Source organism: Crotalus tigris, unplaced genomic scaffold, assembly GCF_016545835.1.
Source record: "Crotalus tigris isolate CLP2741 ecotype Arizona unplaced genomic scaffold, ASM1654583v1 scf7180000019478.12717781048:2074007, whole genome shotgun sequence".
NCBI classification, from domain to species: domain Eukaryota; kingdom Metazoa; phylum Chordata; class Lepidosauria; order Squamata; family Viperidae; genus Crotalus; species Crotalus tigris.
Window position 1 is genome coordinate 1,966,395 of NW_024097560.1, and position 20,492 is coordinate 1,986,886.

Here is a 20,492-nt window from a genome sequence, read left to right on the forward strand (position 1 = left end):
TGGAAGGAAGGAAGGAAGGAAGGAAGGAAGGAAGGAAGGAAGGAAGGAAGGAAGGAAGGAAGGAAGGTAGGTTGGTTCTGCCAGCTGCTCAGAATTCTCCAGGCTGCTTAGCAAGGCAGTGTCAAGATGCTTTACTTCCTGCCTCCCAACCACCAACAAGAAGGCCAGGAGAGAGATCTAGTCTTCCCAGTCAAAAAGCAGAAGCCAAGCCAGCAGCAGCAAGCAAAGGGGCAACAAGGGATCCACACAACCTCTCACAGATTTTGGCTCTGGTTCTCTGATGGCTGATTACTGGCAATGTGCTACTTACAAACATTTACGCCATCAGGATGCATATTGGGGCAGGGTCCTTGGGAAATGCTGGGGGGGAGAGGAATCATTTGCAGCAGGAGCAGAGTTGCTCACAGCAGCTGTGGATTCTGGAGCCTTGGAAGAAGAATAGAAGTTAATTAAACGGGAATGGTGGCAGTGCCTCCTTCTCAGCCCACCAGCAGATAGGCAACGTTCAGCTGTAGGAAACAAACTGCACAGCTGTTTCCTCCACTGTGGTTTCTTGGTGGCACTCTGGACTACCCCTTGCATCAGGCAAAACTAGCACCAGGAAGGAGAGGAATCCCCAGCAGTCTTAATAAGAGGGGTCACCAGGACCCCTGCCCCACAAGCGGGGAGCAAAGAAGCTATCCAGAGTTCCACGCAGCACAAAGTTCTCTCTTTCACCAACAGGGGCCCAGCAACAGCCACCCTCCTGCCCAATGCCCTCTCCCAGCACAGACTCTGCCTTGGGGGGGGGGGGGAATCCCTTTCTGACAACTATGACCTGGATAATTGAGAATCTCCTGGAACGTAAACCAGGAAAGAGGTAGAGCGTAGCTCGCCCAACCGGCACCCCGGCCCTTCCACCGCCTTGCAAGGGCCGCGCGGCCGACAACGGCTAAGCTGAGTGCGGAGCAGCGCAGGGAAAAGTGCCACGAAAGCAGAGGACCGGCTCGTCCTCCTCCGGCTCCGGGCGCACAGGACCTGCGGCGCTGTCCAGTTCCTTCCCCGGCCCCGCCAGCTGAGCAGAAGGGAAGCCTCTCCGACCGCACGAGACCCGGGCAGCCGCGGCGGAAAGCGAGGCGCCTCCCCCGAGCGGGAGGAGGATACGAAGGCTGACAGGAACACCACTACTGGCCCCGAGCGCTGCTCTCCGCCGTCGAGCGGCTTCCGAGCTCCGGCCCCGGACGGTGCGATCGGCGAAGGCGAGTAACAAAGGCGGCGCAGCCCAGCCGCCGCCGAAGCCGCCCGGGAAGCAGGCGCGCCAGCCGCCGCCGACGGGGGACGCCACGCCCGGCCCGGCCCGCCGGCCCGGCCGCGGCGCTGGCAACAAAGCGGCCTTATAAGGCAAAGGCCCGGAGCCGGCGGGCGCCGAGGCCGGCGGGCGCGCTCACCTTCTTCCGGGGCTGCCATTTCATCATATTTGTGGAGCGCGGGGCTCGGGCATCAAGGCGCGGCGGGGGTAGGCGCGCGCTCGCCAGGGCCGCCGCTCATGCCGCCGCCCGCCGCTCAGGGCAGCCCGAGAGGGGAGCGCCCCCGGGAGCAGCACGCCCGCCCGCGCACATCCAAGCCCGCCGCCGCGCCCCCTTCCCGGGCGCAGGCTGCCGCTGCTCCGTCGGCACTAGAGGCGGAGGGGCGGCGGCCGCGGAGGAAGCGGCGCGAGGGAGCCGCGGCCGGGCGCCTAACAGGGTCGGCTGCCGGAGCGCGACCAGGGGGAGCTCCGCGGCTCCCAGCCGCCGCCGCCGCCTCTTGGCTCGGCCGCGCCTCCTCCCTCCGCCGCACTAATGACTTCCTCCCCCCGCCCCCCGCCGTCCAGGCAAACAGCCTGTTTCGGCCCCGCTCCGGAGCCGCCCGGCCCTAGCGCCCGCCGCTCCCCGGCCCGCAGCGTGGCGAGAGCAGGGGCGCTCCTGCTCTAGGTCCTCCGAGCCGGCTCCGCCGACGGCCGGCTGAAGCATCGGCACAGCCGCCCCGCCTCAGGCCACTAGCCCAACCGCGCAGAGGCCGCCCTCTCTGGGCCGCCGTGCGCAGACCTACCCAAAGCCACTACGGGGCAGAAAGGGTCCCTTGCCGAGTCCCTCCTGGGCCGATAAATGGAAGCAGGGCAGCAGCCGCTGCCCCTCCATCCTCTCCGAGCCGGCTTCCGGTCAGCAAGCAGTGGGGCCCCTTCGCTTGCCTGGTTCCCACTCCGCAGAGACCGAGGCCTCCTAGACTCCAGCTCAGCTCCTGCAGTTGTTGCCCTACCTTCTTCCAGAACGCTTTTCCCATCTCTGATTGGTGCAGCCCAGCTCCCTGGCCTTCCCAGGTGACCTCCTACCCAAGAACTCTTCAGCTTCCAAACCCAGCTGAGGTCTCCCACGGCTGTGCCCAGAACGGCTGGCTGCCGGAGGATCTCCTTCCTCCTGCCGCAACTCTTTGATTGGTATGACTTTTTCAGGGCAGCAAATGGTCTCATGATCAAAGTGCTTGGTGGCAGCAAGAAAATGTGGCCTGTAATCCTGCCTTAGGCACAAAACCAACCGTGAGTGACTTGGGGTCAGTCCCTTTCTCTCAGCCTCAGGAGAAGGTCACAATGGCAATCCGTATAATTTGGAAGTAAGCTGGAGTCAAAGGCAGGCACCCCCCCCCAACCACGTTCTTGAGACAGCACTCTCCCCCCCCCCCAAACTTAAACTAGGAGCAAATGAGCTTTAGTGCTCCAGCCAGAAAATGGCCTGCAGTCTAACAGACAAAAACCAGCTAGGGGAGTCTGAGGTCCATCATCATTTCCCTCTGGAGCTCACCAAAAGTCTAACTTACCCAGCCATCTAAATGACAGATGTCACACACACACAGATAGGACTGAGTTTCCAAGAAGCCAAGGTTGCTAAGCAATTGCTGGCTGCATTCACAGGAACGACATGGGGCCATAAGGCTAATCCAACGCAAAAGAGTGGTGAGGCAGGGCTTCCCCCCAGGATGGACGAAGAAGGTCTGACTTTCAAGGTGTGGGAAAATCAAACACTGGATTTTAAGACCAACTCAATGCTAATGGCACTAAGCATACTCTTCTGGCCAGTAGTCACATCTGGATGACTACTTTAAAAAATGATATACACCCCCCTGCCTCCACCATAAATGCCTCAATCCCCCCCCCCCGCAAAACAGAAGTCTAACATTCTTGATCAACTGTATGCTAAAAAGGGGGGCAAAACAGCTCTCCCCCCCTTCTCCATCTACTGGACTGAACTGAACACAACTCACCTAACACCCGAACAATCCACCTCTCCACTGGCACAGGCCAAAGCGGAGACTCGGTCACAGCTTCGAATTTCTTTGCCCAAGAGAGAAGCACAGCAAGGAGTGGCACTTTTGCTGGCCCCACAAGAGAAACCCCACAGGCAGTTGAAGAGAGGGGGTCTTCACCTTCTCTCTGTCTGCTGAAAAAGCTGCTGCTCCCAGCCATTTCCACCTTAACCAGGTTTTCCCAGAAATAAAATCAAGCAAGTGGAAAGGAGCCATATCTGGCCTTCCCCACCCCAATTTAAACACTGTATTTCAGGCAGGGTAATGACACAATGAAAGCCTCATCTGGAAGTGCCCCACCTCCTTTCTGGAACACAAAGAACTGTCTTTGTTCAAGATGCAATGCTAGGAAATACAAGCAACGACCTGGCAGATTCACTGCCAGGCCTGAGCCTGGCACAGCCCAGCTGGCACAAGAGGCTGTGCAGGGTGTTTAAATTCCTGCCAAACAAAAGGCCCAAGGAACAAACAAATTTTGAGCACTGGAAGCGCATCGTTTTGTTTCTGAGTCACTGTAAATCACCCAGCCTAAAGTGCAACAAAATGAAGGGGTTTGCACAGGCTTCTTCCTGGGCCCCAGACCTGCTGACAGCCGGCTCAGCATTCCCAGGGCCTGAAAGGAAGCCCTGTGAATCCTGCTGCTCTCTACCACTTTTACCCACCAACCTGAAAGAACGACAAAGCCAGCAGTGCTGGACATGAGTGGAGCAGAAAGCCAAATAGAGAGATTTACATTCTCCACCTTTCCATCTTGTTGGCGAGCAACAGTTGGCAAGTTTTCAAAGCGTTTCCACAATATTTGGTCTATACTGATTGTTTTAATTCCTTTCAGCCATCTTGTTTTTGATTTCATAGAAAAGCAAAACACAGTTTTGTTAAAACTTCAGTGAAACACGTATTTGTACTCGCATGACAAATGTTCTTCACCGAAGAGCAAACCAAGGTCTGCTGGACGTATTCTCCTGCTGGCTCTCGCACAGTGTGTGTTGGGGAAGCAATTTCCTGGGTTGGGACCACTCTGCAGGGGCATCCTTCTGGGAGGCGGAGGGCGGTTGGCATGGCCATTTGAGCAATAGCGTTGCAGAATGCCAGGAGCCTCCCCTGGTCCCAGCTCCGTCCCTCAGTCAAGTTTCAGAGATTCTCTCTTGGGAGGCAAACCAAGGTGTTTTTGCCAAGGCTCAGATGTTCCCAGAGTGGTGAAGGAACCTGCCCTAGAACCAACAGTTCTAGGGGGAAGCAGGTCAACAGTTCTAAGGGAAAGCAGGTCAAGTCTTTGGAAAGCTACAGAAAAATCTTGTGCATTTAGCTGTTGGGGGTTTTCCACAAACTACCTCCTATTCAGAAATTTCAGTGAAGAAGCCCTGGTGGGATTTCAATCCCGAAGTACCAAGGGTGCCTCTTTCTTTTCAGTGCAGATCCAGAGGCAACAAGGAATCCGGGAACTCATGCAAAAGCTCAAATGTCCTTTCCAAAGAACATCCCAAACTGCTGGGGCTGGAACAGGCAGGGTGAGATCTACCCCATCTTCCCTTGGCCCACACTCCATTATTTCTCTGGCGTTTTGACATGCAAGGCTCCCAGAAGACTGCAGGATAGACTCCCAATCTTAGGAAGAGGCATCTCCACCCATCTCCGATCATGGAGATTGTGCAGGGAGGGCTCCCTTTCCAACACAGAAAGCCATGGTTTTATGCAATGGGAGATAGGAGGCAGTAAGTAACCTGGTGGAATAGAGCAAGGCTTTTCAACCAGTGGTACGGGTAGCACCTGTGGTACATGGGCACCTGGCAGGTGGTACGTGACCATCCTTGAAAGGGGTAGCGGGGGAGGGGAATGAGCTGAACCGGTGGCAGCACCGCACAAGCCTGAGCGAGAGATGGCTGGAGCTGCAGGGCTGTCAGGGCTCAGCGGAAGCGCCAGGATCAGCGCCAGGCTCCAGCTGGAGCTCAGTGCTGATCCTGGTGCTTCTGCTGAGCCCCAAAGAAATGCCAATCCTAAAAGTGGTACAATGGGTGAAAAGGTAGAAAAGCCCTGTTCTAGTCCAGTCCCCCGCTCAAGAAGGAGACTTTACACCAGTGGTGGCAAACCTATGGCACACGTGCCAGAGGCGGCACTGAGCCCTCTCAAACCAAAGGTGCAGAGCTGACAAAGCAAGCCACCTCCCCTCCCCTCCTTCCTGGAGGAAGCAGGATATTTTTCTGGAGAACAGGGCTGAGCTGGGTGACCAGGCCCTCCTGGGGGCAAATCACCTCCTTCCTCCTCAACGTGCGTGCTGAATGGGTGCCTCCTGGGGGCAGATAAAGGTGCAGGTGCTGTTCTGGGTCATACAGAAAAAAGCAGAGAATGAAGCAAGTCATTTGGGGCTGTCAGGGTAGCGGAGGAACCTGTAGGGGCCAGCAAAGGCATACCGGAAGAGGCTTCTGCTACAGTCAGGACACAGAGAAAGAGCCGAGAAAACAGAGTGGCACCCATGTTCTGTCTGAATTACCTTGCGTGCCACAAAAGACATCTTCAGCTCAGCTAGAGCTAAAATTTTCTGCAGGGGTTCTGAGGGCCTTTCACTGAGGAAAGGCCAAAATGCCTTTGGCTCACGTGTAGATCTTAACCACAATTCCTCCCCTTTTCCAAGGCCAGAAACATTTCCAGCCAAAGGGCATGTTTCTGGATGCAAATCCTGATCGTTTTGGACTCCAAATGGAGAGGGCAGAAAGCCACAAAATGAAACAGAGCTTTGTCCCCTTCTAGTTGGATGGTGGGTGGCTTCCATACGGTGGCATCCCCAAGTGCGGAGCAGTCTCCCTGGGGAGGGAAGCTCTCCTGGCACTGCGTTTGGCATCCTGAGATCCAGCAGAGACTTTCAAGTGGGCTGAGTATTTAGAGCGGATACTTTTTGTTTTTGCAGAGACCACTGATAGCAAGACTTTTTACAAAAGTGTACAGCCCTCCTTTCCCCCAAGGAGCTTATAGCAATGACATCAGGATTACCCATGGCCCTACAAAAGGCTGGGCAGAGCGGCACTGGGGTTCCCACCCTCAGAAGCAACTGCAGGCAACAAGAGCCAAAGAATCCATCATCTCAGCCACTGGACAACTATCGCTGAGGATTCTTCAACTACCACCTTTAATGCTTTTCTGAAAACATAAAATATTAATGCAACCCGCTATTTATACAACCTGGATCCTGGCCAACAGCTTCCACAGAAATATCTGTAGACCACAACAGGCATCCAGAAACAGCAGAGTCTAAATAGGAGGCCTCCAAAACCATTCATTTTCTGTGGTTACCATCCTTCAGAAACTTTTTTGAGATTTCAAACATGGAAGCATTCAGCATTCTGGAGAAAATTGGAGGCCCCTCACTAGAAGGGATGCTCCTCTAAGCATTGCCCCCCCCCAATGCTTAGCCTTTTCATCTGTAGGACGAGATTGAGGCCGAGACTTGGGTCACCCTGTGAGGCATTTGTCCTAGGAACCTTGGCCACTTCCTCTGGCTGAGGCAGGAGAAGAAAACTGCCTTCCATGGAAAAGGAAAAGAAGCTTGGCCACAAGCCAGCCTTGGAGGGAAAACTGCCCCCCCCCAAGCTGTTTGCCATTGGGAAGGCATTTGGAGGCTTCCAAGGACCGGATGGTCTTGGTGGATGTGGTGATGGGGGGGGAGGGGAGGGGAATCTGATGAGCCTCCGAGCAAGGTACTTCCTGCCCTAGAGCCATCAGCGACAGAAGAGGGCTCCAAAGGTTAGGCAACAGGCAAAGATCTGAAGCAGCCAAAAAGGTCTCCTCCCTACACACTCAAGTGGAAGGAGAGAAAGCGACAACAGAGTCCAGCAGTGAACAAAGCCCTGTGCTTCCTCTGCTCTTCCCATGCATCACGGCTGGCACACATTCACTCCAAATCTCTGGACTCCAATGCTACTGAACTAGAGAGTTCCTGTGCAGCTGGTTTATTGCCTCCCCAAGGGACTAAGTAGTAGCAAAATATGGGACATTATAATGGTAACAGCAAAGCCCCCAAAGCTGGACATTCCTCCAGAAAACACCCCCTTCGTTCCTAGTTGAAGACCCCTTTCCCATTTTGTTTTTGGCTATCTCAAGAGCCAGAGACTTACAGAAAATGGCTGTCTACACAGAACGGGATTCACGTCCCAGAGACCTCCTGGGGCTGCCCAACAAAGTACGCATGAGCTGAATCTTTGCACCCCTCCCTCCCACCCACCACCACAGCCATCTCTCTCTCTCTCTCTCTCTCTCTCTCTCTCTCTCTCTCTCTCAGAGCAATTTACAAGCATTCCTCCCCCTTCCTCAGCTGGCTGCTCTTCCACTTTGCAGGAGGGCGGTGCACTGAATTGGAAACCCTGCATGGGCAAATCAACAAAATAACCGAGCCACGCAAGCCACAAAAAGTTGCCCAGGCAGAGGAACTCTGTTTCAAGCCACAATGGATTAAAGAGTCTACCATTCTCTGCTCTGCTCCTGATGGGCGGAGTGTAGCAAGGCTGCAATTAAGGGAAAGCAGGCACAATGGGGAAGCAGGAGTCTAGCTTTGCTTCCAGCTCCATGCGCAGTGCTTGCTAGGACAACACGCCTCCAGCTGGGAAGCCTCGCCTTGCTACAGCCTCTTTCTGGAGAAAGCAGGATAGCACATTTTCTCAAAGGCCCCTGCCCAGAAACACACAGACATATACACAGAAACACATATGCTCTGGAATGAGTTACAGCCACTCTCTGGGAGATCTTCAGGGCAGTTCTGACAGGAGAGTTTGAATGGAGGGGCAATGTCTGGTCCCAGGAACTTCACTGAGATAAACCCAAAGGCCATTTGGGTACCCAGATGGTGAGACAGAAGCTGGATTGCTGTTGCTTTGGGAACCCGAGGGTGTCCACCTCAAGGTAAAGAAGGCAAGTCAGGCAGGAAGGCTGGGGGCGCAGATGGCTCTCCATGTGGTACCAGCTGGGGCTGCTACAGTATGCCCCACCCTCCGGTCCCTGAACTTGATAGGATGCTCCTGTCCCTCGAAGCACAGTTGTGGGACTCCCACCCTCCCACATGCCTCCATAGACACACCTAAGTGTGGACATCCCTACCTTCGGCCATTTGGGGTTCAGAAGCTGGGCCTTGATGGCATCGTCCAGAGCCCTGTCGTACTGCTGGATCTTCATATATGCCACGGAGCGATTGCTGTAGAGGATGCAGTTCTGGGGATCGACCCCCAAGGCTTCGCCATAGAGCAGGATGGCTCTGGGGTAGTCGCCTGCATGGCAAGCCTGGTTGCTCTGTCGCACCTTCTCCACAAACTCAGCCTTACTCAGGGTGGGCCCGCTGGAGCCTTTATCCTCAAGGCTTCTGGATCCGAACAGAGTCATCTGGCAAGGAGAAAGGGGCATTCGCTTAGAGGCTCTGCTACTGGCAAGCACACAGAAGCCACGGGGTGCACTGTGGTCAGCTTGCTGCCTCTGCCCTGAAGCAGAAGCTTGCCCCGTGGCTGGGGCAGACGTAAGTGTGCCCTCTCCCTTTTGGGACTCCCCTGGGGCCAACCTCTCCAAATGAGACACTCAGGGTCATTAGCTACCCACCCTCAAACACGGTCCTTGGGGCATCACTGCCTCATGCCACCAATAAAGCTTATTTCTTGACGCCCTGGTATTATGACATGGGGACCTGCAAGCTCAGATCCACCCCTTATTCTATCTCTGTAGGAAGATCTCTCCAGGGCAGTAAGGGAGCTGATCTCTCAGCCAGCTTACAAGGCCTGCAACCTACCCACCCCATGTGTAGCATGGAAGTTGTGTCCCTCTGATCTTTCCCTCTGGTATTCCCTGGATGAAGGGAAAGCAGTAATAAGGCTTTGTCCTCCTCCCTCTTTCTGCACAAGGGTGTCGGACAGAGGGAGCAGCAACTTCCTGAATCAAACTGGTAAAAGAATGAAGAGGAGAACCTACATTCCCATAGGAGGAGAATGCAGCATGATTAATGAAAAGCTGAAATTGGTAGCCTTCGGGAGAACTCCCTCAAGTCAAATCCAATCTTTTGAGGAAGGACTTCAGTGTGACATACCAGATTGTTTGCTTCAGATAAATCAAAACCAAAGATCCAGGAAGCTTTGGCTAGTTATATGCAGGTGAGAAGGGAGTTCAGAAGAATTTCTTCCTTCCCCTTTTGTTGAATTTTTAATCCATGGAGATTACACAGACAAAAGTGGAGGGATTTCCTGCCCTCGGAGAGCTGTTCAAGACAAGCTGCTCTCCAGTCCGGAGCAGCAATAAAACAGACTATTTGAAGAGCATTGTCCCAGCTGTGAGTCGACAACTCGATTTCACTCAGGGTTGAATAGGGCCATTTAGACGAGCAATTCAACTCTGCAAGACTAACGGGCAACTGCCCTGGCTTCCCCCTTCCCATCGCACCTTGGGAGAAAACAAGCTTTTCTCAACAAGTTCAGTATTGGGGCTCCCCAAATATGAAGGGACGCGGTTCTTCTGCTGAATCAGGAGGAAAGGAAGAGCAGACCTGTTGCGCCGGGGCTTCTGCGGCAACAAGCCCTCCGGGGACCAAGGTGGGCCTCCAAGTCGGGCAGGGGGCAGATTCCGCAAGAGAGGCCGCTCAGAAAACAGTCCCTGGCCGCCGCTCGGCAAGCGGGTGGGCGAGGGCGGCGCTGCTCCTGCAGCCAAAGGGGGCGGTTTAGGCCTTCCATAAACACACCGAGCGAGTGGGAGCCCCAGCGGGACCGGGAGAGAGCACAGCGAATCGGGGGGGGGCGGAGGCAGAGGGCAGCCCATCCCCCTCCCCGGTGCCCTCGGCTCCAGGCAGCCCCGCCCGAGAAAAGGCGATCCGGGGTCTGGCCGAAGCGGCTGTATGGAGCGACTCTCCGCGCCCGCTCCGGGAGCCTCCTCGGCGGGGAAGCCTTTCCTCTTTCGGGCAGCTTCGCACCTGGCGCAAACCGGGCTCGCTGTGCAAACCAACCGGCCAAGCCAAGCAGACGAGGGGACGCCGCCGCCGGCTCGCGCTCGGCTGCCGGGAAGCGCCGCCAGACCCCGCGCCTTCCCCGCTCGCGGGCCTCCGGTTCCGGCTTCCACGCCGCCAGAAAGGGGGGAGCGCCGCCGCCCAGCAGCAGCACAACCGCCGGTGCCAGCGGGCCGGATCTCGCGCGCCCTGGGCCGGCTGCCAATCTTTCTTGCCCGAGCAGCCCGGGCCGGTTCCGCGCCACGGCTCACCCGAGCGAGCGGCGGCTCTCCCGCACCGGCTGCTTCTCCGCCGCCGCCTCGCCGCCGCCTCGCCCTGCGAGTCGCCTCCTGCCGCTGCATGGCCTTCAGCGCCGCCGGCCCCCGGCCGACCCCCGCGCCATCTTCGGGTCCGACCGCCGCCTGGAGGGGGGAGCCGCCTTGCGCCGCGCAGGCTAGCCAGGCAGGACTCGGCCCCGCCCCGCCCCCTCCTAACTCCTGGCGGAGTTTCCCCAAGTTGAAGGGAGCCCTCCCAGCTCGGCTGCTGGGGAAGGGGCGGTCCGCGGTGCCAGCCCCCGCCCGAGCCGGGGCCCGGAGGGCTCAGCCGGTCGCTTGGCCGAGCCACGCAGCCGAGGAAAGCAAGCGAGGCGCAGCTGGTTCTCAAGTTTTATTACAGTAGTTTAAAGGGGGAGGGGGCTTGATGCAGCCATCAAGGCCCCGGCTGCACTTTCTGCCTCTTGGAAGGTTCGGACCGCTCGCCGCCTCCATAGTCGTCCTCGCCTCTTTTTCTGCCGGGGGGCGCCTGGAAAGGGGGAAGCCTGTCACCTCTTGCTGAGTGAGCCCCCCCCTTCTGCTGGCGGGATGCTGGGGCAAACCCCACCTCCCAAAACAAGAGCCATGGCCAGATTAGGGAGGGCCCGAAAAATGCCCAAGAACCGCTGCCCCAGAGTGACCACGATCTTCAGCGGACACCGGACACCGGCTCACATTCTCCTTTGTTCGGGCTCTGCATGTGGTGTTATGGCTGGTGATGACCAGGACAGTTAGCGCCTTGTGGGATCGGAGACTGATCCAAAGGGGATGTTGAGTCCCCATCCCAGCCAAGCTGAGACCCCAAAAGGTCTTCAGATGTTCAAACAGAACGTGTGGGACGGAACAAAGCCTGCACTGGGCCCCACGCCCCCAACCTTGAGCATAACAGAAGCCTCCCCCCCCCCAGCACTGGAACTGGCACCTTTTAGCCCCACGCTCAATGCTCCAGACACGGACATGCTGTTATTTGGCAAGCCAGACGTAAAATCATGGAGCTGCTTGGTCCCTCCTTCAAGAACAAAAGCAAAGGCAAGGAGTACATACCAAAGTCAGAGGCTCAGGCTTCACTCGCATGTCCTCTGTTTGAGCAAGTATCTGTTGAAAAGTATGCCTCATAGGTTCATCCTATGAGGAACACACATGAGCACAGCTTTAAGGGAAGCCCCGAGACAGCCACAGAAGGAAGCCCGACTCTTGCTTGGCTTCCCAGATTTGCCTCATGGCCACCTCTCGTCACTTCTTGGGCTGGAGTTTGACAAACAGAAGCACACCCCCTACCTCATTCCTCTTCCTGCAAAACCACCCCATTCCTTCTCGCCCTCCAGTCTCCCCTCGGAGAAAATTCCTCAGCAACCAGGCAGGAGCGTCACAGAGGGGCCAGCCATCTTGGTCCCTACCTGCAGCCAGGGATGCTCCAAGGCCTCTTCTATTTTCAAGCGCCTGGTGGGGTCCACAACTAGTAACCTCTGAACCAGGTCAAAAGCTGCACCAAGGAAACATCAGGCTGTGAAGGGAAGGAAGCTCCACCTTCCTTTGGGGCATAAATGCTACCAATAGAAGCTTTCCTCGCCCTGTGGCATCCCTACAACGCCACCCTCTCTCCTGCTGGAACCGTAGCAGCAACTGAGAACTTAATCCCCTTGCCCAAACAATGCCACCTATCAGAGGCTAGGAAGCCTGTCTTGCCCTCTAGAATAGCAGCTCTGCAGAAGTCTGTCCAGCTCTAGCCCTGGTGCAAGTCTCTGAAGGGTTGGCTGTGCTCCCAGGCCATGGGGTGGAGCTTTTGGACTTGTATGTGTGGTTTTTCTTCTGGATGCACACTTTCTCTTTTATCTTTATTATTTGCCTCAAAGGTGTAAACCGTCCAGAGTCATTTGGCCTCTAAATTACATATATAAATAACCACACCCATGAGCAACCTTCTGTTAACATGAGCCCCAAAAGGGAGAGAAAGGAACAGGGATCCCCATCAGCTGAGACAGCAACACCTTCACTTCCTTTCCTCACCTTCCTCTGCCATCTATAAATGGATGTCCTCTCCCACCCTCTCTCTAGCTGTGGAAATGAAACTAAACCTGATGAAGAAACCGTCTCCCACTCCCCAAAGCCACTGGCAGAGCAAACAGACTACAGAAGGTGCACTCTGGGCTGTGCCTTTGCCAGTCTCCTTCCGCTTCGGCTCCCCAGCACCTCCGCCTAAGACGAGACGTCCCCATTTGTTCCCTCCTCAAGGCCACAGTCGTCACTGAGGGTAACGTCTAGAGCGGCCTGGGTGCCCCCACAGGGCCCTTCCTTGGAAGTTCACTCAGGATGGGATTCCAAGGCCGGGAAGGCAGCAGACTTTGGGGCAAGTTAAAAAACTAAGACAACGGCATGCCGACTGGCTGGTGCCCCAAAAGCAGTTAATCCACTCTCTCTCTCTCCCCCCCCCCCATGTCCTCCCAGTTCCTTGGGAAGCGCTGCCGTACCATCTTTGGAAACATCCTTCCATACTTCTTCAACGTAATAGTAGTCTCCGCTGGTGATCTGCTCTGTCAGAGACAGCCGGGCACTTTGCTTGGAGAAAGGCGGGTAGCTAGAGAGGCTGAGCAAAAGGAGGAACAGAAATGCTTTAGTCCCTTCTACAACAGGGGGACAGCTGCAGCTCATGCCTCCCTGCTAGTACTTCTCAAAGCCGCCTTTGGCCAAGTTTTGCACCTCTGTTGTCACATGAAATATGACAGCTGTAGTGTAAATCCTAAAATAAGTGCATTGCTTTTAAAAATACAACCTTTCCCTTAAAATCCCAGCACTCCCCAAACTGTGGCCCTCAGTCCCAATCAGAATGTTCAGTATGATCTCTCTCCAGCATGGCTAAGTTCCATATTAGGTTGCAATGCCAAAGAGACCTGTACTTTGGCCTGGGGCTGCAATTCCAGGGTGGGTGTTATCCAGACATTACTCTAATCTCAGCGAGTTTACACCAAGGTACAGCATTAGTTCTTGTAAAGAACAGGATGTGAAGCTGAGTATTTTACCAGCAATACTAAACTTTTTTACCACATAAAGAGAATCACTCCAAGACTCCAGCAGTCCACAGACCGTCCATATCCAGCTGTTCCAGCAAAATGTAGAATCTCTGGAGCAAGATAGTCGGGAGTGCCACATAATGTTTGCATAAGAGAAGTTTCTCCAACAATCTTGGATTGCCCAAAATCTGTAATCTTGTACAAGGGAAGTTGAGAACAGTTCAAAACTTGAAATAAAACTTTTCCTTGTGCCTGTTCAGTCTCATCAGAAATGTACATCTTATTTTATTTATTTATTTATTTATTTATTTATTTATTTATGAGACTTATATACCGCTTTAAGTGCAAGCACTCTCTAAGCGGTGTACACCAGTAAGCAATGTATATATATATATTTACATTGCCCCCAACAATCTGGGTCCTCATTTTACCTACCCCGGAAGGATGGAAGGCTGAGTCAACCTTGAGCCGGTGAGATTTGAACCGCTGACCTGCTGAACACAGTCAGCTAAAGTGGCCTGCAGTACTGCACTCTAACTGCTGCGCCACCTCGGCTCATCTTACTTTGCCCTCTTACTCAATATAAAAGGAATTTGCATACAGGGGAAGGCAGTTCCTTATTTACCTTGACAAGGCAGTTCTCTTCCCTAGATGATAAAAGCACATTCTCCAGTTTCAAATCCCGATGAATTATGCCATGTTTGTGAAGGTACTTTGCAGAATACCAAAAAGGGGAAAAATCATGGAATAAATGGACTTACAAAAAGATGCAAGACAGGAGTCTAGTAGCCCCTTTTCAAACTAACATGGTTTATTTTTAAGTTATAAACTTTGGTGCTCTGCTGATTACTATTCACAGCTCTGTTTAACTTCTGCCTCAGCTCGAAGTCATAAAATGCATTTTGACAGGCTCCCCAGGTATTAACCTCCTCCCCCAATTTCTTCTTGATGTGAGGCACAGCATAAGCCCAGCAGATGCCAATAGAAAATACTGCAGTTGAGTCACCCGCCAAACTCCCAGTTCATGTTGTCACAATTACCTGCACAGCCAACAACATCTGGTAAAAATAAAGTTTGCAAGTTCTTTCACTCAACCGTGCTGGTCGCTGAACCTTGTCAAACAGTTCCCCACCTTCCATCCTGAGAAGATGAGAGGGAAAGTTACCGGCTTTGTTTCCTTCCTAGGAAGCACATGTCAAGGTAACACAGAGAGACCCAATGCTAACTAGGAAAGGTCAGCTCTTCAGGTTGAAATGAGAAGTGGGGTTCTTTGTAAATGACCCCAACTGACTCCACTAATTTCCTGACTTGCTGGACCTCACAGTTGTTTGAGCCACAAGCATTTGCGATCAAGGGATAGTTCATCAGACACCTCATTTGGACCTCCCAGACCAGGTGCCAAGATAAGCCTTGAAGCGGCAGCTGGACATAAGGCGGGGATGGGCTCTATTTCCTAGAGTTAAATGGGCCTTGAAATACTATTCAATTTTTTTTATAGATATATTTTTCTTTCCTTCACCCTTACCAGCTCATCTTCTAAATATTGCTGGTTTCTGGGAATACCAGATGCTCAATTGAATTGCAGTGAGTCACAGACAGAAACCCAGAATCACAACTTACAATTCCAACACAATGTAAAAGTCTTTTCCTTCAAAGAAATCTATTATCTTGATTAGGCAGGGCTACAGAGAAAAAGAAAGACAATATTCAGAAGTGACTCTTATGGAAAGTGTTTGAAACAGCAGTTTCATTTTGCTTTTAAAAAGAAGGAATGTGAATCCATTCATACAGATACAGTACGAGTCACCTGATTAAGTATGCTTTAAAAAAAAAAGAATGACAGAGTCTTTTTAAAGCAAATAATTTTGTCCAGAAACCTTACCAGTGACTTAGTTCCAATCAAAAGAGAAGAGGAGCAAACCCAAGACAGAATATGCTATTCACTTTGACGTGTTACTCACATGGTTGATCCTCTTCAAGATCCCCACTTCTGTCTCAATGTTAAAGGGCTTGTCCTGCTGTTAAACAACGAAGCATCAAAATATAAAGTCACCCCTGCAGCTTGAACCCATCCCCTTAAATGCAAGCAATTTTCAAAACAAGATAGTGATAAGAGTGGCTGCTGTAATGAAGCAAAAACCAGAGGAAAAATAAACAAAAACATATTTGCTCAACTGCAAATTAAGTTGAAAAGGGAGACAGACAGCAGCTCTTGGAGAAAAGATCTTTGCCTTAAAAAGTGGGAACAGAAGCTGGTAAATGAAGCTTATTTGTGCAACAAAGTTGTTACCTTTTTCTATAGGGCTGTACCCACCGAGTGGCTGAACTGGGGGGGGGGGTCAGCAGTGGGGCATTTTAAGAGCTTTGTAGAAAATTTATGCACTTGGATGAAATTTAAGTCCTTTGGTCTTACAAAGGGGTTCCCTCAAGGTGGAGGGTGAGGGATTTGAGCAAGCTAATAGGCCAATCAACATTTGCTTCCTGCATCAACCTCTAAGGAAAAACACACAGAGTAAAAGCATTGAGGCTACATGGAGTCCACAAACACCCAGCCAGATAATGTACAAACATGTTGCATCAATATGTTAAAATCAGGAAAGCAATATTGTAAGATTTTCAGTCATTTAAAAGGATGCTTTCCTCTCTTCAAAAGATTCCTTTCTGGCTAGGATTAGGGTACAAAGAAACAAAATGGAGAGACTTACCATTTCTGGCAAACCATCAGTCATAAACTTTGATTTCTTTATGATTTTTATGGCAACTTTCCTGTGGGTATCCCTTTCAAAGGCCAACTTCACCTCTCCACAGGCCCCGCTAACAGAAATAGAAGGAAGAAATTGCTGCTGTAAGGGAGACCCAGGTGCCTAGCAATCTTGTTCTTACTCTCCTCCCACAGTGGGCCCAAGGGAGCCTGGGGGGGGGAGGGAGGCCGGCCCACAGAGACCAGGGGGCTGCTCCAAAGCTTCGTTCTCCAGCCTCATCTGGTTCTAGTATGATCCATTCTGCCCAGACAGCGTGAGAACAGCTGAAGCCGATGCAGAAAGATAGATTTAAAATTTTCCAACTGAGGGAGACCCATGCTGAAACCAACCTGCCCCCCAAGAAAGGGATCCCTCCCACCAACCTGCCCAGTGTCTTTGAGACGATGTATTTCTTCTGCATTTCCTTGGGGTATTCCAGCTGATGCCCGGCTTCCAGATCAGAGAACACAAACACTGGGAAGGCAGCAGAGAGGGCACTCCTGTTACAAATGGCATGAAGCCCCTTTGCACAACCCAGCCATTGCCATGCCACATTGCAAGCATGGTTGAACATGGACAACGACTAAAGGGCAAGACTACCTTCAGGGGCCCGAGAAAATCAGCAAATGCAAAAATATTCAAGGAAAATTGTGGCCATTTGGAAGGAGCATTTACCCCCAAATTTCTAACCGTAGGTCTACTTCATATAATCACCCCTTTCCTTAAAGCTAGTGGGGGGTCACAAACATTATGGGAAGCCTTGAGTATCTTGTCAGAACTACCTCCTGCTCTGCCTAGACAGGCATTCTGAAGTGTAGTTGGCAGGGCTTGTGTGGGTGGGAGGAGCAGAGCACAGTTGTAACGCCCTGGTGCCCAGGGATCCAGCCCCAGAAACTCAGACTGCATGCCCTGTGCTGCATGCCCTGGGGGAGAAATGGGAAGAGCCAGGGGATGATCTTACAGAGGCTCTGCTTCAATCGCTTCTGATGGCAGGGTAGGGCTTGGCCCGCTCCCTGCAGGATTCCAGCACGGGGTGCCCGTGGTATGCATTTGTGTTTAGGTTGCATCTTTTGTGGGCACAGCGGGGTGTGTGTCCAGCCCTGGAGATGCAAGGCATGCCAGGTGGGTGAAAGGGCATTTCTGAGTTTGCTATGGCTCTGCTGCCCAGAGAACAAATGTTGAAAGGGGTGTGTGTGGCTGTCTCCAAAGTAGGTTTTCCATGCCTCCTGCTGTTTGGGCATGCCAAGCAAGCTCTGCCTACCTTTGTTGTGAGGCAGAGACAGGGCAATTTTGGCCACGTGGGCCAGAGGAATCTTCCTGCCCTTGCCCACCACACGGTCATTGACGAAGGTCCCGTTGGCACTTTGGTCTTCCAGGTAAGTCACAAAGCAGCCCGGAGGTCCCGGTTCCTTGGCAGAAGAGCAAACTTCGCTCAGTTCCCATCGACCGAGGGAGGGCAGAGGACCCACGCCCGAAGGGGCAGCCCCCCAGGCCTCCGCCCCCGCCGGGGCTTACTCTGAAGATGCGGAAATGTCTCTTGCTGTACTGCCGGTAGGCTTCGCTCCTGGCCAGATCCAGCCTGGAAAAGCTGTAGTCGCAGCCGGGGTCGCGGCCAAACCAGTACTCGTTCTTCAGGCAGACTGAGCGGGAAGAGGAGCGGTTCCGGTCAGCCCGGGTAGGACCGGCCCACGAGGCGGCTCGCGCAAGTCAAGAGGTCCACCCCACGCCCGGAGCCGCGTCCCGAGCCGACCGCTTCCGCCCAGGCTGCGCTCGGGACCCTTCCCCTCAGCCGCGCCCAAGCCCCCGGCCGGCTACACACCGCAATCGGGAAAGCCCCGGGCCAGGCCGAAGAGGTGTCCCCACGGCCGGGGCGCCTCCGCCGCCGCCGCCTCCTCCTCCTGGTCCTCGGGGATGGCGGGCAGGTCGTGCGCGGGGAGGGTCTCCAGGGAGCTGAGCGTGCCCGAGGAGGAGCTGCCCGAGGAGCCCGACGGCTGCTGGCTCGGCTGCGTCCCGCCCCCCGGCGGCGGCGACGGCTCCCGGCGGGACATGGGGCCGCGGCGCCGGGACACCTTCCGCGCCTCCCGCCCTGCGCCTGCGCCTGCGCCTGCGCGGGGCGGGGCGCCTGCCTGCCTGCCTGCCTGCCGGAGCGGATGTGGCGGCGGACGTTGCGCGCGGGGGCCCCGCGGCGGGCCGGATCCCAGGCGCCCGGGCGCTGCTACTCCTGCTGGAGCTGCGGGGCTCCGCTGGGGGGGGCGGCGGCGGGGGGGCCTGGCTTCTGCCCCTCGTGCCGCGCCTTGCAGCCCCCGGAGGCCCGCGCGGACCTCTTCCGGGTGCTGGGCTGGTGAGGCGCGCCCGGGGCTGCGGGGGGGGGCGGCGGGGGGAGGCAGCGCGGCGCCGCTTGACGTTCCCTCCTCCCCGCAGCCCGCGCGGCTTCGCCCTGGACCTGGCCCGGCTCCGGCAGCGCTTCCTGGCCCTGCAGCGCTCGCTGCACCCGGACCGCTTCAGCCGCCGATCGCAGGTGGGAGCCGGTAGGAGGAGCCCCGCTGGGGCTGGGCTGGAAGACCCCAGGGCCCTTGACCCCGCCACGGGGCGGGCGGGCGCTGTGACCCCCTCCGTGCCTTGCAGGCCGAGCGCGGCTTCTCGGAGCAGCACGCCGCCCTGATCAACCTGGCATATTGCACCCTCCGCCGCCCGCTCAGCCGCGGCCTTTACCTGGTAAGACGGCGGGAAGGGGCGGCGGGCTCGGGGGCGGCGGGGTCCACCCTGAACCGCGCCCTCTGCTCCTTCCCAGCTGGAGCTGCACGGAGTCGAGTTGGCGGCGGGCAGCGATGCGGAGGCCGAGCCCGCCTTTCTCGCCGAGGTCTTGGAGCTGAACGAGCAGTTGGCGGCCGCGAACTCGGAAGCGAGCCTGGCTGCGCTGGAGCGCCTCCTGGCAGGTCGGTAGGAGCCTCTGCGGCCTCGGGGGTCGGGAGGGGAGGTCCCTCTGAGCTTTCTTGCGAGGTGGCCGAAGGCTGCGTGGTTTCCTCCTCTTCTCTCTTCCAGCCAAGCAAGAGGCTCTGTTGCAGGAGGTGAGCAGGGCCTTCGAGCAAGGTAGGAGGCCAGGTGGGTGGTTGGCTATGGGCAGGGCATCCAGCTCACTCACTCTTGTCCCTCCATACAGCCAGGCAAACTCCTTCACAGCCATTTCTCCTGGCTTCCTTCCCAGAGTTTCCCCCTCACTTTCCAGCGTAGGCGTCCCTGGTGGTTTGGGCAGCCCTGTTACCTTTTTAAGGCTTGTTCTGGTCTTGTAATTAAAGGTGACCTTCCCAAGGCCAAAAGACTCTTGAGCAAAATGAAATACTTTGCGAACCTTGAGGAGAAGGTGAAGGAAAAGAAAGCCCCTTCGTGATCCCTCATCCTGTTTCGGGCAACCCAGGATGCGCTTTGGCTTGTCCCTTCCTGGACAAGAGAGCCATTCGGAGACCGAGGGAAGGGGGCAGGTAGCAATCTTCTCCTGTCTCTGCTTGTGCGCCAGAAAGAGAAGCTGCCTGTGATGGAGCCCACAAATCAAAATAAAGGCGTTCTGGGTATCTGTTTTGGTTTCTGTGTATGAAAGGTGCTTGGTCAAGATGGTGCCTACTTCTTGCGTCTCTTGGCAGAAGTTGGCCCACCGTGCACGGAGAGACTTTTTACTGCCCTGCGGGATAGTAGGCATTAGAGCAAGGAAGCAGGGGCTGTTTGCCCCACCCTTATCCTCTGCCGCCAGGAGTCTAGTGCATGCTGGGGTGGGTTCACAGAGGTCACCAGGACCGAAAGGGCATGGGGTCTCCTGCCCAAAGCTGTTCAGGAAAGTTTTTCAAGTGGTCACACCTACCATTTGAGTGACCAAGCCCTGAAGCCGCACCAGGGCTGAAGACTGGCTTCGCTCAAGGATCGTGGAGTAAACCTACAAGCAAGAGGTGGGGTCCCCTCCTACTGACACTAGGGTTCTCACAACTCTGTTAATTTTTCCATGCTGTGCATATTTTATAAGCCTCTATTTTCTTCATGATTTTCTAATCAAAATGCTGTGAGCTTTTATTCTGCCCAGAGAACTACCCAAAAGAGCTTCCCATATTATGAATAATATGTATGGCGTCCTATTACCCATATATGTCAAAAACTCTCCCTCAATTTTCTCTCCAACTGTCCCTGATTCTAG

The 20,492-nt window shown here is 54.7% G+C and overlaps 3 protein-coding genes and 1 long non-coding RNA gene across 15 annotated transcripts in view; 2 read left to right on the forward strand and 2 right to left on the reverse strand.

The window, feature by feature from the left end:
- Positions 1 to 10,677, reverse strand: part of TTC28 (tetratricopeptide repeat domain 28) — a 30,627-nt gene extending 19,950 nt beyond the window's left edge. For 2 of the 8 annotated variants that reach the window (XM_039362848.1, XM_039362847.1), the window contains exons 1-2: positions 10,525 to 10,677; positions 8,398 to 8,676 (exon numbers count right to left, since the gene is read on the reverse strand). In XM_039362848.1, the coding sequence (XP_039218782.1) occupies positions 8,398 to 8,676; positions 10,525 to 10,614 (369 nt within the window). In that variant the 5' untranslated portion in view covers positions 10,615 to 10,677. The other 6 variants (XM_039362849.1, XM_039362852.1, XM_039362854.1 and 3 more) reach the window with 6 other exon arrangements.
- A 228-nt stretch (positions 10,678 to 10,905) lies between these two features.
- Positions 10,906 to 18,440, reverse strand: CHEK2 (checkpoint kinase 2). Its single transcript, XM_039362859.1, has 14 exons — positions 18,132 to 18,440; positions 17,828 to 17,952; positions 17,574 to 17,721; positions 16,696 to 16,786; positions 16,277 to 16,385; positions 15,533 to 15,589; positions 15,192 to 15,253; positions 14,612 to 14,711; positions 14,197 to 14,283; positions 13,603 to 13,766; positions 13,032 to 13,147; positions 11,961 to 12,046; positions 11,608 to 11,688; positions 10,906 to 11,053 (listed from the first exon to the last, which is right to left on the reverse strand). The coding sequence occupies exons 1-14, from the start codon at positions 18,358 to 18,360 to the stop codon at positions 10,961 to 10,963; spliced, it is 1,548 nt and encodes a 515-aa protein (XP_039218793.1). The 5' UTR covers positions 18,361 to 18,440; the 3' UTR covers positions 10,906 to 10,960.
- On the forward strand, positions 16,795 to 17,987 carry LOC120316809. Its single transcript, XR_005559059.1, has 3 exons — positions 16,795 to 17,354; positions 17,525 to 17,688; positions 17,868 to 17,987. It is a non-coding gene; the product is annotated as an uncharacterized LOC120316809 (long non-coding RNA).
- On the forward strand, positions 18,408 to 19,881 carry HSCB (HscB mitochondrial iron-sulfur cluster cochaperone). 5 transcript variants are annotated; one of them, XM_039362868.1, is made up of 6 exons: positions 18,408 to 18,653; positions 18,734 to 18,830; positions 18,938 to 19,027; positions 19,104 to 19,248; positions 19,323 to 19,380; positions 19,609 to 19,881. In XM_039362868.1, the coding sequence occupies exons 1-6, from the start codon at positions 18,463 to 18,465 to the stop codon at positions 19,610 to 19,612; spliced, it is 585 nt and encodes a 194-aa protein (XP_039218802.1). In that variant the 5' UTR covers positions 18,408 to 18,462; the 3' UTR covers positions 19,613 to 19,881. The 5 variants fall into 5 exon arrangements, with proteins under 5 accessions (XP_039218802.1, XP_039218801.1, XP_039218803.1 ...); XM_039362867.1 differs by having other exon boundaries at positions 18,409 to 18,653; positions 19,323 to 19,402; XM_039362869.1 differs by having other exon boundaries at positions 18,412 to 18,653; positions 19,355 to 19,380.
- Positions 19,882 to 20,492: the final 611 nt, after the last annotated feature.